This window comes from Pantherophis guttatus, chromosome 3, assembly GCF_059756535.1.
Source record: "Pantherophis guttatus breed Tessera chromosome 3, ASM5975653v1, whole genome shotgun sequence".
NCBI lineage: Eukaryota > Metazoa > Chordata > Lepidosauria > Squamata > Colubridae > Pantherophis > Pantherophis guttatus.
The window spans coordinates 139,337,257-139,355,678 of record NC_142065.1 but is presented as its reverse complement, the minus strand read 5'-3'; the positions used below and the strand labels follow the sequence as shown (position 1 = coordinate 139,355,678).

The window sequence follows — 18,422 nt, the reverse complement described above, 5'->3', positions numbered from 1 at the left end:
TCACTACCAGATTGGGCGATCCGGTCTGAACCAGGAGCATTTCACCCCTGGGACAATGATATAGTATTATTTTCTGCAATATTGTTTGTTTTATCAATTTAGGCTTAAATTCGCATGCGCAAGATGGCGACGCTAGCTGAGATCGCGGCGTGAGGATGGGCACTGACCTACCTTTTGGGACCCTCTGAGGGTCGCCCTGAAGACCTGGCGACCCGGGTCCAGTTGGGGGAACTTCCTCCCATTCCGGGGATGGCTTTCTGCTCCCTCTTGAACATCGTGGTGGGAGCAGAGAGCAGAGAGCACAGCGTTGGCGAGGCTCGGAAGCCTCGGAACAGCTGAGAGGCGGCGTGGCGGCGTTTTTCCCCTCCAGCTGGAGCTCGCTGGGAGTGGAAGCGGCAGCGGTGGCATTGCGCTGGGGGCGCCTACCACGTGGACACTGCCCCAGGCTCTGGCTTTGTTGAGGTGCTGTTGGGGCTGTTGGGGCTGCCAGTTCCCTAAAAAATCTCAGGGACGCTGCCGGGATTTCATTACGGCAGTGGGGGATGGCGACGAGGGCAACAACCGCAAAGACTTCCGGCTGGCTCTGGCGGCAAGAGGAGCGCCCTATGGCCTTGATGAGGGGCGCTAATGTGGCCGAGGACCATCTTTTCGAGCCAGGATAGATGAGGATTGGGTGTGTTATCGAGGGGGGGTCTCCGCTGGGGTGTTTTAGAGTGCCCTCGGGGACTGGGGGGGTTAAAGTGTAACCCCCCCTCTTTCCATCTCTCCCCCCTTGGAACACGCCCTTCTCGGACTTGCGCTCTCTTTTGGCTTCACCTCGCTGACATAAATAGCTCGCTTATTCCACCTGAGCCCTTCCCCTATTTGTTTGGAGGACTAATATCATCTGAACAGGAGCTGGTATATGACTCCATCCCACCAGCTGAGAGGACCAGCCAAGAGCCTAACCACTGTGAGAGAGTGACTTGGGCTCTGAGCCCCACGGGCTGAGCTGAGATGGCATTAGCTATTTTGCACTTTGCACTTTGTACCTGCTGGCAGGGGAATGACCATCGGACAAACCGCCGTGAGAGGGCGGATTGGGGACTTATATCCTGGGTGCTGTACTGTCTCTGTTGTACCATCATTCGGCACCTGCACTTTACACTTACACTTTGCTGGCAGAGGGACGGATCATCAAATCCGCCATGAGAGGGCGGATTTTGGACCTATCTTATGGGTGCCAAGTGCGCAAGTTGAACAATTACTTCCATCTCACCAGTAAAGGGGGTAGACCATCGAGCCAAGCCGCTGTGAGAGGGCGGTATGATTTATTCTTCCTCCCCCCTTGGACTGTGTCGACCTGGAGACGGACTTGGCCTCTGTTGTGAGAGAACAGTGGACTGGGTGTTGAATCCTTTTGTGGCTCCTGTCTTTTTATGTTCTCCCTCGGATTTTTCTGTATGGACCCTTTAGGGGATGGTCACCCCATCCCTGTGGCAAGATGTACACAGCAGCGGAGCTTCTTGGTCTGCGAGATTCCCCCCTCTCGCAGGCTTGGCCCTCCACGTTATCGAGGGCCTACCTCGATGACGGATTTTGGAATCCCGAGAGGTGGCATGCTGCAAAGAGGGGGCTGAGGGGTTTTTTAAAATTTTCTTTGTGTAAATTTTTAAGGGGTTTGGGGAGGGGGGTGGGGAGGGAGGCCAGTCTGGCTGTTAATGGTGCCATAGGGGGTACGGACTCTGGGGGAAAGGGGACTGTTAGAATGCCCTCTATTGAGGGCTTTTCCATCAATACGCTGAGTGGGAGGGGCAGGTATGGCGGGAGCAGGGGGCTGCATCATGTGGTGGGGGCATGCGCTCGCTATCTCCGAGCGATTGCGTGCCCCGGTCCCCTTAGCTCTTCCCGTTCCTCAGGCTGCTTAGAGTCTCAGCGCCCGAGTTTCCGGCTGATGTTGTGTAATGCCAGGTCCGTAGTAAATAAAGCCCCCCTCATTTGTGATCTTATTCAGGAGGGGGGAGCGGACCTGGCAGGTATTATGGAGACCTGGTTGGGCCATGAGGGGGGGGTTTCCCTTGTGGATATGTGCCCATCAGGCTTCCGTGCATTTCATCAGCCGAGAGCTCAGGGCAGGGGCGGGGGGGTGGCGGTCATTATAAGAGAGGGTCTTGATCCGAGGGAGACCACTGTGCCTCAGATAGCCAGATGTGAGTCCCTTTTCGTGAAGTGGGGTCGTGGGGTGCAGATGGGTCTGTTGATCACGTACCTGGCTCCCTGCCATGTGGCAACGACCCTGCCCGAACTCCTCAATGTTATCGCCGAGGTGGCAGCTGATACCCCCAGACTTCTGGTCATGGGGGATTTCAACTTGCCATCCATTGGTGAAACTTCTGAGGTAGCTCGGGAGTTCATGGCTTCCATGACGGCCATGGACCTGACCCAAGTAATTCACGGCCCTACTCACATGGGGGGACACACTCTGGACTTAGTTTTTGTCTCTGGTCAGTGGTTGAGTGGCCTTGATATAGGGGATATAGATACTGAACCCTTGTCATGGTCTGACCACTCGCTCCTTCGACTTGACTTTCTGACCGCCGCACCCCATCGCAGGGAGGCGGAGCCGACCAGGTGGTTCCGCCCCAGGCGCCTGATGGATCCTGATAGGTTCCAGATGGAGCTTGGGCCATTTCCTGAAACTCTAGCTCACGACTCGGCTGATGACCTGGTGGCCGCCTGGGATAGTGCGGCTGCCGGGGCTTTGGACCGGGTCGTGCCTTTGCGGCCTCTGACCCGGCACCGAACTCACTTAGCTCCTTGGTTCTCCGAGGAGCTGAGAAAGATGAAGCGCTGGAAAAGCCGCCTAGAGAGCGGTTGGAGGGCCAGTCGTTCCGAATCCGACTTGACACTGGTAAGGTCTCATATTAAGACCTACCTAGTGGCAATAAAAGCGGCGAAATCTAGCTATTTTGCCCCTCTTATCGCGTCATCAGATAACCGCCCAGCCGCCCTGTTCAGGGTGACCCGCTCCCTTCTCCATCTGGGAGCATGGGAGGACCCCTTGCAGGGCCGAGCTGAGGATTTTGTACAGTATCTGGATGATAAAATAATTCAGATTCGGGAAAACTTGGCCACTGACTGGGTTAGTTCAGACGAGATGACTGAGGCAGGCCTTGAGAATGTTATCTGGGAGGAGTTCGATCCTGTGGCTCCCGAGGACGTGGACAGGATCTTGGGATGGCTGAACGCCACCACATGTTTATTGGACCCGTGTCCTTCCTGGTTGGTGCTGGCTTCCCGGGAGGTTACACGAGGCTGGCTCCAGGGAATTATCAACGCTTCTTTGAGTGAGGGTGTCCTGCCGGCTGCCTTGAAAGAGGCGGTGGTGAGGCCTCTCCTCAAGAAGCCATCCCTGGATCCGGCTGTTTTGGCTAACTATCGTCCAGTCTCCAACCTTCGCTTTATTGCAAAGGTTGTTGAGAGTGTGGTGGCGCGACAGCTTCCACAGTACCTGGATGAAGCTGTCTATTTGGATCCGCTCCAGTCCGGTTTCAGACCTGGGTACAGCACGGAAACGGCATTGGTCGCGTTGGTGGATGATCTCTGGAGGGCTCGGGATAGGGGTTACTCCTCTATCCTGGTCCTGTTAGACCTCTCAGCAGCTTTTGATACCATGGACCTTGGTATCATGTTGCGCTGGCTGGAGGGACTGGGAGTGGGGGGCACCGTTTTGCGGTGGTTCTTCTCCTATCTCTCCGACCGGTCGCAATCCGTGTTGACAGGGGGGCAGCGGTCGACCCCGAGGCGCCTTGTTTGTGGGGTGCCACAAGGGTCGGTCCTCTCGCCCCTCCTGTTCAACATTTATGTGAAGCCGCTGGGTGAGATCATCCGTGGTTTTGGGGTGGAGTTCCATCAGTACGCTGATGATACTCAGCTGTACATCTCCACCCCAGACCATCCCAACGATGCCTTGGAAGTGATGTCCCAGTGCCTGGAGGCCGTGCGGGTCTGGATGGGGAGAAACAGGCTTCGACTCAACCCTTCCAAGACCGAGTGGCTGTGGCTGCCGGCGTCCCGGTATAGCCAGCTGACGCCATCGCTGGTTATTGGGGGTGAATTATTGGCCCCCACGGAAAGGGCCCGCAACTTGGGCGTCCTCCTGGATGCACGGCTGTCCTTAGAAGGGCATATGACGGCCGTGGCCAGGGGGGCTTTTTATCAGGTTCGCCTGATACGCCAGTTGCGCCCCTTTCTGGATCGGGACTCCCTACGCACAGTCACTCAAGCACTCATCACTTCTCGTCTGGACTATTGTAACGCTCTCTACATGGGGCTCCCCTTGGGGTACACCCGGAGGCTCCAACTGGTGCAAAATGCGGCTGCGTGGGGGATTATGGGAGCGACTGGGCGCTCCCATGTGACTCCTCTCCTGCACGAGCTGCATTGGCTTCCGGTGGACTTCCGGGTGCGCTTTAAGGTGTTGGTGATCACCTTTAAAGCGCTCCATGGCTTAGGGCCAGGGTACTTACAGGACCGCCTTCTGCCACCAATAGCCTCCCACCGGCCAGTTCGCTCCCACAGAGAGGGCCTCCTCAGGGTGCCGTCGGCTAGACAATGCCGGCTGGCGACCCCCAGGAGGAGAGCCTTCTCTGTGGTGGCACCTACCCTTTGGAACAATCTACCCCCAGAGATACGAGTGATCTCCGACCTCCGGACCTTTCATCGGGCCCTAAAAACTCATCTCTTTCAGTTAGCCGGTCTCTCTTGATTTTATGATTTCATGGTTGGTTTTAAATTTTGATATGGATTTTAAATTGATAAATTTTAAACTATGGGCCAAATTTAATTATTTTAAATCTATTTTTAATTGTATTTATGTACAAATGTTTTTATTTTGGCTGTTCACCACCCTGAGTCCAAAAGGAGAAGGGCGGTATAGAAATTCGAATAATAAATAAAAATAAAAATAAATATATAAATAAATAAATAGTGTAAATATTAATATTTATGGAAAGCAGAACTAAAATAGACCACACTTGGTTTATATTTAAATATTCTCATAAGTGCATATTATGGTACATATTGTAACCATGACTATAACAAATTTTCTATACATATTTCGGGTCTTTTCAAATAATGCATCCATTCTGGACTAATGCTCTAGATTTGATTAATGGAATGACTGATCATTGAAAATCAGAAAACTCTGAATATATTGTTTTCTTTTAATAACATGGATTTCAAATTTGTTGAAATTGCTCTGCTTTTCTACTAGTATGTATCATAATATGTACTCCATTTCCACTTCTATCCATGGGCGGGATTCCTTGTTGTTTTCATCACTGTAATAATATGACACTTTTGTTCCTGATACCAAGGTGCTGTAGAATACTAAACATTGTGTTGCAAAATTGATTTTATTTTTACTACTGAATTTTGTATGATAACTTTTCTACAGAATAAAAATACATAATGTCTTAAAAACTTTATTATTTACTTTTTCAGCACAATCATACTGTTTATCTGAGGTTCCCACAGAATCTGAAAAGAGTTAAATAATTTTTTTAGAATAGTATCTGGATATTTCATTGTTTTTATGTTATGTCACATTAAGAAAAAATGGCATTTTATTAAAATTGCATTTATCTATAGTCTTACAACTGCTTATATTGCAATGCAAAATATTATTGTATCAAATAATACAAAAGAACTAGATTTGTACAAGGACTATTTATATTGTATTCAAAGAAAGAGTACTGCTAAAAGTTTAAAATTCTAACGAGGGAGAATGAACAGATGACATTCCCAATTGTGACTTTCCAAAGTAGAAAGTCATCAATTGAAACATGCCTATTTCTATCCCAGAAATAGAAGGACAAATCTTACCATCATTGTCATCCGGTTTTCTTTTTTGGATGCATATAGAGTCGAACTTGGAACACTTCTCTTTTATTTTCTTCTCCATAGTCTTTTGCAGTTCTTTTTGCTTTTGGCTCTTCTTTGCTACTTCCTATAAAAAGAAATTCATGAAGCACAATCAAAATTAACTTCTAATGCATTATATAATCTTACTTATTGAGGCTGTTCTAATTTCTTATTATCATGTAAAATACTTACAATTTTCAGTTCATCTATCTCTTTGTGGAGTTTCTGGATTTCCTCTTTTAGTTTTCTACTATCCTCGTAGTTTTCTGGTTTTCTTTCTTTTCTTGTGCCATCACTGCTAGCTCCTTGTTCATTTACAGCCTGGGGAAAGGGAGTGTAAGAGAAGAATAAGTGGCTATAAACGTATACTGACGATATTACTTAGTTGGGTAATGAAATGTCTGTAAGAAAACAACCAGGCTCAGGGAGCACCAAGGACCCCACAATGTAGCTTCTCTATCTGATTGAAACTGAATACATTTCCTTCATCCTTTCCTTAAATATATTATAGCTGTGATTATCAATAGTTGCTTTCTTATCACCTAGAATCATAGGGCTGAAAGGGATCTTGAAGGTTTTCAAGATGAACACCTTGCCCAGGAATTCTTATACCATCCCAGACAAATGGACATCCAATCTTTTCTTGAAAACCTCCAGTGATGGAGCAGCCACCACTCTGGAAGACAAGCTATTCTATTGAGTAATTGCTCTCCCTGTCAGGAAATTTCTCCTTAATTCCAGATAGGATCTCTCTTTAACAATCTTCCATCTGTTGCTTCTTGTCCCTCAGGTGCTTTTTAGGATAAGTCGACCCTCTTATCTCTATGATTGCCACTCAAGTACTGGAAGATAGCTATCAGGTCACCCTTAGCTCTTCACTTTATTAGGCTAGACATAGCTAATTCCCTTAACCAATCATTGTATGTTTAGCCGTGAGACCTCTTATCACCTTAGTTGCTCTTCTCTGTGTTCTTTCTAGATTTTCAGCATCTCTTTTGTATCATGGCAACCAGAACTGGACACAACATTCCACATGTAGACTCACTAGTGAGGTTTAAAGTGGTACTATCACTTGTAATCTTGATGCCATCTCCCTCTTCATGCAGCCTAGAACTGCATTGGATTTTTTGGCAGCTGCAGCACACTGCTCGCTCATAGTTAAGTGATGGACATCTAGATCCCTCCCACAGTTTCTGCTATCAAGACAGGTAATGCCTATTCTACACTTGTGCATTTGTTTTTTTCAGCAAATTTGATGAGGTTCCCTTTGATGTCATCATCTAGCTTGTTGGTAGATGTTGAAGAGCCCAAGGCAGACCTTGAGGCATTCACTGCTTCTCTCCAGGTAGTTGTAGTTTCATTTAGGGCTACATACTGAGCATGGTTGTTCAGCCAATTGTGAATCCATGTGATGGTGGTACTGTCTATCCCACACTGTTTTATCTTATGAAGATGTAGGCTGTGGTCTACTTTGTCAAATGCCTTATTGAAGTCTACATATATCCTACATCCACAGCATTTCTTTGATCTGCTAATTTAGTCCACTAATTTAGTCACTAATTTAATCACACCTCCTTATTTATATAGTACCTGTGTTTTCCTTGTTCTTTTTCTAACTGGCTGTTTCTTGCCCAGAATGGCTTCACAAAAGAATAACAAAATAACTAGTACTTGTAAAGCTAAACTTAAGAAGAAATCAATCACTTTCATTTTAAAATGAAAATAATTAAAATGTTAAGTTAAAATTATTCTCGCTTCCTTGACTTTCTCTAAGTTTGTTCTTCAAGGATTTGTTTTCCTTCGCAAGTCTTGCGACTTCACTGGCTAAGAATTCATTTTCCTCTTCCAACTAAGATGCAGCAATTTCAAGAAGCATTCATCAATCATATAATATAAATAAGCCGACAAAAAGAGAAGCTTAAAATAGGATTGTAAGGAAAATGAATTACTTACATCTCTTATCGTGGCATTTTTCTCAGCCATCTTCCCTTGATGCTACTCGGTTATTTCTTTCATTTCCTCCTGTTCTGTATTTATATGAAAAAACACTTGTGCTATTACACAATATTCATGAAAGACATTACATATTAAGCCACCAATGACAACAAAATTCAAGACACTCTTTACAAATGGCACCATCCATTTAAAATGCAATGTTGGGGTGTGTTGTTAGTGCAGGGAAACAGATCTTTTTGCATCTTTTCCCCATTAAGATAAAGGGAGTTCAGAACCTCTCCCAAAGACAGTAATTCTGAATGAAGGGTTGCTTTCCTCTGTGGTGCAGAGGAAGGACTGCCCTTCTATCCCCACTCCTGTTATAGATACCCACACAACGTGGTTACTCACGTTTGTCTCTTTGATGTTGTTTGTATTTCTGGAGGCAGTATTGCCAAAAGAAGACAAAGAGGTAAATTAAGCTCATTCTTGAAGTATAGATCAAAGTGTTATTAAAGAAAGAACTACACAACCCAGAATGCTGTCCTGTTTTCCCTTAATCCTTTCCCAAGCTATGCTTACCCAACTTTTAGCACTTCTTCATTGAACTTTGCAGAGATTGATCATAATGGAGAGAGCTTTATTTTTTAGCTGGAGTCATATCCAGCTGCAATATGCTTTAGCTGCTTTGTTCTAAAGCACTGTGCAGTAGTTCTGGCAAAACGCTTGGGCTATAAAGCCACAATTTGAAAAGGAAGGTAACTACATTAATCTACTATCAATCTTACATTGTAAGATCTTCATATCCTAGTTTTCAAAGTAATTTACGCATGCTTTCTCTAAGCAAAATGTTGATATTTGTAGTTGGGACAAAGTATGGTGAATTTAGATTTTTTGGAACAATCCTCAAGGCTGATTACAAATGAAGCTGCTGGAAATAATGCTCTATTTGTATAATTCTCTCAGGAATAAAAAAAATTAATTCTCTAGCTCTAAATAGATTTTTAAAAACAATATTAATCTTGCATATAATCCATATAATTCTTCAAGAAACTACTTTATCTCAAAAATGGGATCTGGAAAGAAGTATGTATCTATGCACTGCATCTAGCAGTGCATTTATTTAGGCAAGCCATGCCCTCTGCCAACACAGGCCTTGCCCAGAAGTCAGCTGTGGCTCTGATCGGCTCTGTGAGGCTTCATAGCTGTTTGATGCCTTCTCGCCCCCACAGCTGATTGTTGGGTGTTCTGGTTGCCTTGCGCTGGCCGCCTCCCAGCCACACAGCTGATTGGCACTCCAACGGAGGTTCACGCTGCCAGCCTCCCTGCCACAGCTGCTTGGTGCTCCAACAGAAGTTCTCTGGCACGTGGTTCTCTCTCCCCCTCCTGGTAAGGCAAACCCCTTGACACTGTAATCAAAAACAGGCCTCTGTAGCAGTGGTGGGGTTCAATTATTTTAATAACTGGTTTTCTGCCCTAATGACTGGCTGGGTAGGTGTGGCCAGGTAGTCATGTGACTGGGTGGACATGGCCAACTCAACATTACTCATCACACCAGCCCTGCCTCCCAGCCACTTGCCTCAAAGGCAGAGGTGGGATTCAGCCGGTTCGGACTGGTTCAGGCTAATCCCACCACTGGCTGGCCCCTCCCTTGCCCACTTTTCAGCCCGTTTTGAAGTCCACAAGTCTTAAAGTTGCCAAAGTTGGATACCCCTGAGTTATATGTTCTGATAGATCAGTGTTTTTCAAATTTGGCAACTTTTAAGAAGTGTAGACTTCAACTTCCAGAATGCTGTCCGGGAAATTCTGGAAGTCCACACATTTTAGGATTGCAAGTTTGAAAAACCCTGTCAAAAATGGGCAGATTAAGATCCTTTTTAGGGATTTGTGCTTTGGTCCCCCTTTTTTAAAAAAATATTATAGATTATCCTGAACAGTATATCTATGAAGGAAGACTCTAATAGAAACATGCTTTATGCATAAAAATATAGAAAAGCATCTAAGGATCACTAATCTCCCCACCTTTACGGACCATAATTTATGAGAAGAAGTTTGCAATGATCTCAACAGAAGTTTTCCTCAGTTCTGCTTTGCCTGAATATGCAATATCTATGCTCTGTCATTGAGCCATGATCATTCTGGCCCTAAAAATAGACATAAAGTTCTCTCAATCACAAGAATTGTCCTCCATTCTCTTTATTTATAGTATGGGACCCTAAAAATAGACACAAAGTTCTCCCAATCATAAAACTGTCCTCCCCTGTCTTTATTTATATTTATATTTATTATATTTATATAATATTATTTATATTCTGGAATAATCAGATAATGAGGAAAAGCTGAACAGGAGAGATACATGGACAGATATTATTATTGATCTGATTTATCCTACAACTGGAAAAAAGGGACTTTTACACTGATACTTAAGATTCCTTCCCTACCCCATCCCATTACTTTGGGGGGGGGGGGTCTCTTGGTTTTCTTCCCTCCTTTTTTTGATTTCTTTCCAAAGAGTCTGCTTGTTGTCCAATTAAACGTGCCAAAGACAGATGTGTGTTTTAAAGCACAACCTGTTTTGCAAAGAGATGTACTGATATGAGGAAAAGGTCCAAGTGGGTGGAAGGATTTTTGACCCTCTTTCAAGCTTATTTTCTCAGAATTAGTTCTAAAACTGGATGTAAAGTTTATTAGTAAAGAAATTGTAATTGGAGCAAAGAAGGAAGCAGGAGGCTTTAGGAAGACAACATTATGGCAATTCAAGTTTTTGATGATGTTTTCTCGTTTTCCTTATTTTCATATCTTGGCTTGAAATCAACCCAAAGACATTACATTTGTTCAACATAATCTACATATGGGGTGTGGGAACTTATATCATTTTTGTTCACAAAGTTTTTGCTATAGTCCAGGTATTACTGTGCTTAGTAGTGGGATTTTATACTATTTCATATGGTCATGTAATAATCCAAATTCAGAAGGGGTAATATGCTTTGGGGTGAAGGCTCACTTTGTGTTTGCCAGCAAATGTTTAAAAGATTTGTGCAGTGGGGCAGGAAAAAACAATGGATGTGAGGTATTGAGAGGTCTGAAGTGTGTGCCCATGATAAGCTACAAATTCCTTTAAGATTCTGGAAGCAGGAATGATCCCAAGGGGTGGGGGAGCACTTGTTGTTTGTTTGTATTGTGTATATTGCTATATATTATATATTATGATTCATGTATGTTATGTATGTTATGTATGTTAATTTCTTTTTTTATATATGTTAATAATAAAAAAAATATGGAAAAAAAAATTCCTCTTCTCCTTTCAAATCCAGATTGTTGTACAGCTTCAAGAAAGGTAATTAAAGGTTTGAAATCTTCATTTTTGGCCCTTTTTTGGGCCATTTTCAGGTCATTTTCTGGACCGTTTTGGGGCTGTTTTTTGGGCCATTTTTGTTTGTTGTTCAGCCCATTTTTTGGCTGTTTTAGGCCATTTTCAGGTCATTTATCAGGCTGGAATCCAGGATAGCCCGAAAAACGGCCTGAAAATGCCTAGAAAACGGCCCAAAAAACAGCCAAAAATGGCCAAAAAAAATGCCCCTAAACTGCCCAAAAAACGGCCCAAAAAGCGAGTGGCGGCAGGGCCAGCCAAAATTAGCCGGTTCACCATATTGGGCAGAATTTTAACAACCGATTTGCCTGAACCGGTCTGAGCCAGCTGAAGCCCACCTCTGCTCTGTAGCCATGTGACTTGCATTCAGTCATTGCTGCAGCGGCCACCATTTTTAACTCTGTGTCTTGCCTGAGCTGTTCGGGCTCATGAGGTAATTTCCTGAAGCCAGCAGGGTTTTTTTTTTTGTCCCTGGTCACATGGCCAAACAAGAGCCAGTGATCTTTGCAGCCAGCCCAGCTCCGAGTTGTTGTTGTTGTTGTTATTGTTGTTTGGGGGGGGGCACTGCATGTAGGATCTGCTGCTGCCTGGGCTGAGAATTACTGGTAGCATGCTAGAATTGCTCCTGTAAGTATTTTAAAATATTCTTTTTTATTACTATAGTATAGTACTGTGTGTAAGCACTTTGGAAACTGCTTCTTTTTAAGTACTGTACTATACTTTGCAAACTACAGTATTGTGTTTGTAAGTACTATTTTTTTGCAAAGATAAGGTTTGTTTGCATTTGCTTTGAAACTGCTTGTAGAAATGCTAGCCAGCATCTACACAAAGCATTCTGTAATGTTATGTGCTGTATCTCTTCTCTAAACTGCTGATTTTTAAATTTGCAAGCTACTGTATATGAGTTTCTGGATTTTGCCTGGAGCGGCTTGTGCTGATCAAGGCAATGTTTTTTTTAAAGAGGTTTTACATCTAAATTGCCTCCAGAAGTTGTGGGTGCTCCATCACTGGAGGCTTTTAAGAAGAGACTGAATAAGCCATTTATCAGAAATACTCTTGTGAGAGCAGTGGGTTGGACTAGATGACCTCATGGTTCCTTCCATCTCTTTACTATTGCAAGACAAGAGTTCTGTAAAACCACTCCCTCATCTTCTGCTGGGTGGCTGGCTGGAGCCTATTAAGCTAAGTGGCAAGTGTTTTTTTTTTTAAAGCAACTGCAATCAGTTCTATAAATTACATCCCCTCCCCCAGCTATCTGAAAATGCTTGAGCTGATCAGCAGCAAATGGATTTTTTAAAAAAAACTTGAAATGGAGCTTCTTGGAGGCAATTTAGTCCCACCTTGGCTGTACTTGGTTGGAAACAGCTGGTTGGAGAGGTGAAAACAGCTGATTGGTGGTGGGCTGGAAGTAAGTCAGATCTTTATTCATTTAAGGAGCCATTTGATTCACTTAATGAATTTGATTTTAAAAATTGAATCTGATCCATTTGACAAATTTTTTGACTTACGAACCTAATGGGCAAACTCCATTATACAAATTTCTCGAAATGTTGCTGCTTGGAAATAACCATAGGACAAGTTAACAAAAACCTCTTGGATCAGGGATGGGTTCTACTTACTTTTACTGCCAGTTCGCAATGGGAGCGGGCGGGCGTGCTTCTGCGCATGTGCAGAAGCTTCTGTGCATGTGCAGATTGTCCATTATGACATCAGGGTGGGTGGGCAGAGCCTCCCACAGCTTTTACTACTGGTTCATAAGAACCGGACAAAACTGGGAGCAATCCACCACTGTCTTGGATATATATTAGTGAACACAGTTCACTTTTACCTGCTCTGCCCTTGCAACTAGCAGCACAAGATAAACTGATTTATGTAAAGTTAAATCAAGCTGATATGATAGCAGCTGAAACTGAATTTGCTTGGGATTTTATTTATTTATTTGTTCATTTGTGTGAGAGGGATATTGTGTTGAAATTGGTGTGAGGGAAAAATAGCAGATTTCCAAAGCAGATTGTATCCATCCTTTTTAAAAATAGCATGAAGACCCTCACTAACTTCTGTTTTAACCACTGTTAAGCAACAATCCTCATGATATCACCTGAATTTTGCCCCTAGCCAGGTGCAGGGACAGCTGAAGTTGCCTTTAGTTGCTCTGCTGTTAAAATGATGTTATAATGACACTCTTCTTCCAATATAAACGTTGTTCTATAAGCAATTGACAGTGCCTCCACAATAGTGTTGATGACAGCATGGGCAGACGCTAGGATCCTCCCATCTCTAGTTTAATGTAAGGTGACTCTGGGCCTCCTGACTATTAATTGTATGGATTTTATGCATCTGTTTATAAATTGTGAAAAATTCATATGAAGTCAGTGGTACAAAATACTATTAAATCAATCAGTCTGAGCCAGCTTCTATCCATCTTTCCTCTAATAAGGTTCTGGGCTAATTATCATGGAAGATATTGGTACATATACTGTTCTGGTTCGACTGTTGTGTGTAGTGATATTAAACTGAAATATGTTTTTTGGAGATAGGATTCAATCCCAGCTTGTTCTTTTAGAGCTTAACAGCCCCCAAATACTAGGTCAAGACTTTCACCATATCCCTGGCACATCCCAAGGATATGCAATTGGTTTACATCAGTGATCCTACATCCCAAACTGATGGATGATCTTCCCTCAGCAGCTTCATGTACTCAAGGGAGCAGCCGCTGGATGACATGTCCTCTTTTCCCTTATTTCCATCAACTGGGCTGATCCACTCAGGAAGTAGCAGAATCAATTCTTGCTCTCAACTTCAAAGTCTTGTAAGCCGTCCAGAATGCTTTGCTTAATAATACTGAAGGTCCCTAGAAATGTGAAAGAACCAAGAAGGATGCACTTCCCCAAGCAGGTTCTGAGACTGTCATCCACCAGAGGCAACCAATGCAATGCTGCTACGCTTCAAAAAGACCTTGACTTTGTGTCAGAATGGTCAAAAAATTGGCAACTCCAAATATCAACCAAATATCAATCAACAAATGCTCTGTCTTACACATTGGCAAAAGGAATCAGAACACAAAATACAAGCTGAGTGGACATGACCTTGTAGATGACCCTCACTCTGTCAAGGACCTTGGAGAACTCATATCAAATGATCTAAGTGTCAAAGCCCATTGTAACAATATCTCCAAAAAGGCATTAAGGGTTGTAAACCTAATCTTGTGTAGCTTCTTCTCCACTAATATTACACTATTAACCAGAGCATACAAAACATTTGCTAGACCAATTCTTGAATACAGCTCATCTCTCTGGAACCCACACTGCATATCAGACATTAATACAATTGAACGTGTCCAGAAATATTTCACAAGAAGAGTCCTCCACTCCTCCGCTCTCCACAAAATACCTTATGCCACCAGACTTGAAATTTGGGCTTAGAAAATTTAGAACTACACCGCCTTAGGTATGACCTAAGCATAGCTCATAAAATCATCTGCTACAATATCCTACCTGTCAATGACTACTTCAGTTTCAACCACAACAATACACGATCACACAATAGATACAAATTTAAAGTGAACCACTCCAAATTCGATTGCAGAAAATATGACTTCAGCAACAGAGTGGTCAATGCCTGGAATGCACTACCTGACTCTGTAGTTTCTTCCCCAAACCCCCAAAATGTTAACCTTAGACTGGCTACTGTTGATCTCACCCCATTCCTAAGAGGTCTGTAAGGGGCGTGCATAAGAGCACCAGCGTGCCTACCGTCCCTGTCCAAATGTTCCCTTTATTTGTATTCATTTTATGTATTCAATTCATGCTGATACTTATATATATTATCTAATACGTACTCGACAAATAAATAAAATAAAAAAATAAAAAAGTCTTGAACCCCACCACTTTTTCATCAATTTCCCTAAAAAATTTTTGCCAAAGAAGCAGATAGAGAACATGTCTAGCCTACACATGATAGAATTGATGCAATGTTCTCATAAACACATAACATCATAACAGACTTTCTCAATCACTTCTTGACTCCATGCGGGCAGTAGATGTGTTGTGCTGCATGACCATGGGCGTTGGGATCAACACCAAGGTTTGACATGCTAATATTTGTTTCTGCCATTTTATTTCCCAATTCAAAGGCCCTTTTCCAATCCATAGTCAATTCTTCTGGACTCAGAGACTGCCTTTCTGAAAGTTGCTTTTTCTTCTCAGGTGTTTTGTTTGTGCAGAAGGGGTTATATCCTTTTGTGCAGCAGTCAGTGATGTAAACAAATGGATTGTTTGTCATAGGAGCAGGTATATGATGGAGGGGACAGCATCCAAGCATAGGAAGGGGTGTGTGCCACTACATTGGGCCATCCAAATGGTGAATTGAAAAAGGACACACTGAACCTTCTCCAGTGCTAAAAAGGGACATGGGATAGTGGAGCAACAATGTCATTAATTGTTGTCTGCTCCGTGCTTCATCCCTATGGCTCTTAACCACGACTAATGACCAATGCATTTTAGTGTATCATGAGAATAGAACACACACTATTTAGTTGTTTATTTATCATATCTAAGAACTGCCCATCTTCCTCCCAAAGGGACTAATGGAACTGTACAAATGAAATATTAAAAACGTAAGCACCATATATAAAATTAAAAAGAGGCAAGCAATATTAAAAATTAATTAGGAACAGGGATTTGAGGGCTCTAACTAACTCCACGACTGTGTGCTTTTCTATGCACCCCCAGCAAAGCCACAGAGCCATGTTCCCCAGCCTTTCTGAAAGGCTGTTTCTGCAAATATGTTGAAGATTGAATAAATTGAAGATATTAATACAATTTACCAAGAAAGTGCCTGAAAGAAGATGTGCAAATATTTTTAAAACATTCATGTTCAAAAGTTATTTTAAAAATTATTCTAAAACAATTTTTGCTTGTTCCTAGATTTTTTGATTCCTGTTTTATTTCATTATTATTATTACATCTTTGAATCCTAAATCCTACAGTCAGACATGCATGATGAGAAATAAATAAATAAATAAATAAATAAATAAAACAGAGGATCTCTTACCTCAAACAGAGCTTTCCCTGCATAATACAGGAATGTCTCCATGATGAATTCAATGTACTCAACTCAACTCAACTAAATTAAGCAAATTATTAAATATGATAACCAATAAATAAATAGTATGTGTAAATGAAACTAAACCAAACTAAGAAAACAGGTGTGATACTAAACAAAGAAACAAATAAATACTGTAAAGTAAACTAAACCTAAGGTATGTAAATGCAATTAAATTAAAGGAAAACCAAATCTAAGCTTCCAGTCCTTGATGAGTCAGAAGTGGTACAGTCAGCGCCTACACAGAAAAAACTTTCTGTGAATAACTTTCTCTCCACCAACCAGTTTTATTTACTTCTTCTTTGTGAGGTCATGCATCTGTCAGCACTATTATGAGGCATGACTTCACAAAGTAAAAGCAAAGCAAACTGATTGGCTGAATGAATGCCACTCAGAATGTTACCTGTTTTTCAATATTGGTAGAAATGAAAGTACAAAATTCTGCTGATGCATTTGGTGCAATCATAGGATGAGATAACAAGAAAAATGTCACAGAAAAATGAGTGCCACTGAAGAAAGCAGGGAGATGTCTGGGGAACAATTGAGAGTGAAAAAGTGGTGCGGTGGTAAATGGAAACTGGAAAGATTTCTGTGCTTGGGAGAGTAAATTGCAGTAAGGCTCTTGCTCCAAATTCAAACTTCAAGACAAACACAATATTTGAATTTAGCCATTCAGCAGAAGCCTTTTATATTCTGTCCTGAGCTGTCAGTATATATACTGCATGTAACCTTGAATTTCATCTTTGCTTTTAATTTATTCATGTTTTAATATAGATATTTTTTTATGTCTGTAAGCCACCCAGAGTTACCTTACAGTAAGATGGGTGGCCAATAAATTGTGTAAAATAAGTAAGTAAGTAAGTAAGTAAGTAAGTAAGTAAGTAAGTAAGTAAGTAAGTAAGTAAGTAAGTTGCATGACCATTATTATTTGGATACAGTGTACTTTTTCTTGCAGTTTTCTTTCCATAGCAGAACCTTTGTGATGCCCAGAATAAATGACAGAAAATCTATTACATTTAGAGATAATGTGTGAATTGAGCATTTAAACAGAAAGCACAAATTCATAGCTTGGGCCTGGACTATTTGAGGGACTGTCTTTTCCTGTTGATACCAGCCCGCCCCATCAATCTCACAGAGAAGGTGTGCTGTGGGTAACTTCAGCTTTGGATCTACATTTGGTAGGTCACAGGACACAGGCCTTTTGTGTTGTGGCGCCCTCCCTACAGAATGTTCTTCCCAATTTTTAAGTTGGCCCCATCCCTTTTGATGTTCCATAAAGCCCTTAAAAACTGTTAGGCGACCAGGACCAGGTGTGATGGAATGTGCAAATGAAGGAGTAGTGGGGAAGAGTTTGTCCAAGACAGAGATTTCCCAGAGAGAAACTTGGATCAAGAAATTGCACAACCCCCAAGAGAGCAAGAAAGAGATTCAGTGTAGCTTGAATTCACACAAGACTCTCAGGGCAGTGGTGGGATTCAAAATTATTTTACTACTGGTTCTGTGGGCGTGGCTTGGTTGGTGTGGCATGGCATGGCTTGGCTTGGTGGGTGTGGCAAGGGAAGGATACTGCAAAATCTCCATTCCCACCCCACTCCAGGAGAAGGATACTATAAAATCTCCATTCCCTCCCCACTCCAGGGGAAGGTTACCGCAAAATCCCCATTTCCTCTCAATCAGCTGGGACTTGGGAGGCAGAGAATAGATGGGGTTGGGGCCAGTCAGAGCTGGTATTTACCGGTTCTCCGAACTACTCAAAATTTCTGCTACCGGTTCTCCAGAACTGGTCAGAACCTGCTGAATACCACCTCTGTCTCAGGGTATGTCTAATAGGTTATAAGGTATAGCTAGAGTTTGACAAGATTCTGCCATTTAGGTGTGAGCAAATAAAAGATTGAACTCAATTAGATTTCTCTGTACCATTTCTGGTCTTGGGGCTATAGGAATTCTAGTTTTTTAAAGACATTTATTATTATAGTCTTTTATATTTGTATTTGCTATTTTGCCCTCCCTACTTTTTGAGAGGGTAATAGTGAGGGATAGGAGGGATAATTTCAGACTTGAATGATTATGTTAAGATAACCTCAAAAAGAGCCATGTGATGCAGTGGTTA

At 42.7% G+C, this 18,422-nt stretch overlaps 1 protein-coding gene across 2 annotated transcripts; it reads right to left on the bottom strand.

The window, feature by feature from the left end:
* Window positions 1-5,377: 5,377 nt before the first annotated feature.
* On the bottom strand, window positions 5,378-16,490 carry LOC148114836 (uncharacterized). 2 transcript variants are annotated; one of them, XM_087890252.1, is made up of 5 exons: window positions 16,262-16,490; window positions 7,858-7,931; window positions 6,097-6,225; window positions 5,866-5,989; window positions 5,378-5,520 (listed from the first exon to the last, which is right to left on the bottom strand). In XM_087890252.1, exons 2-5 carry the CDS (start codon window positions 7,885-7,887, stop codon window positions 5,432-5,434), a joined length of 372 nt encoding a protein of 123 aa, XP_087746378.1. In that variant the 5' UTR covers window positions 7,888-7,931; window positions 16,262-16,490; the 3' UTR covers window positions 5,378-5,431. The 2 variants fall into 2 exon arrangements, with proteins under 2 accessions (XP_087746378.1, XP_087746377.1); XM_087890251.1 differs by lacking the exon at window positions 16,262-16,490 and having other exon boundaries at window positions 7,858-10,090.
* Between the last annotated feature and the right edge of the window lie 1,932 nt (window positions 16,491-18,422).

Bases quoted from the DNA above. Each gene is read 5' to 3' on its own strand.
- LOC148114836 (XM_087890252.1), bottom strand. From the start codon at position 7,887: ATGGCTGAGAAAAATGCCACGATAAGAGAT. The intron at 6,226-7,857 runs GTAAGTAATTCA...CCCTTTCCCCAG, and splicing joins AAAATGCCACGATAAGAGAT to GCTGTAAATGAACAAGGAGC. The intron at 5,990-6,096 runs GTAAGTATTTTA...TTCTTTTTATAG, and splicing joins AGATAGATGAACTGAAAATT to GAAGTAGCAAAGAAGAGCCA.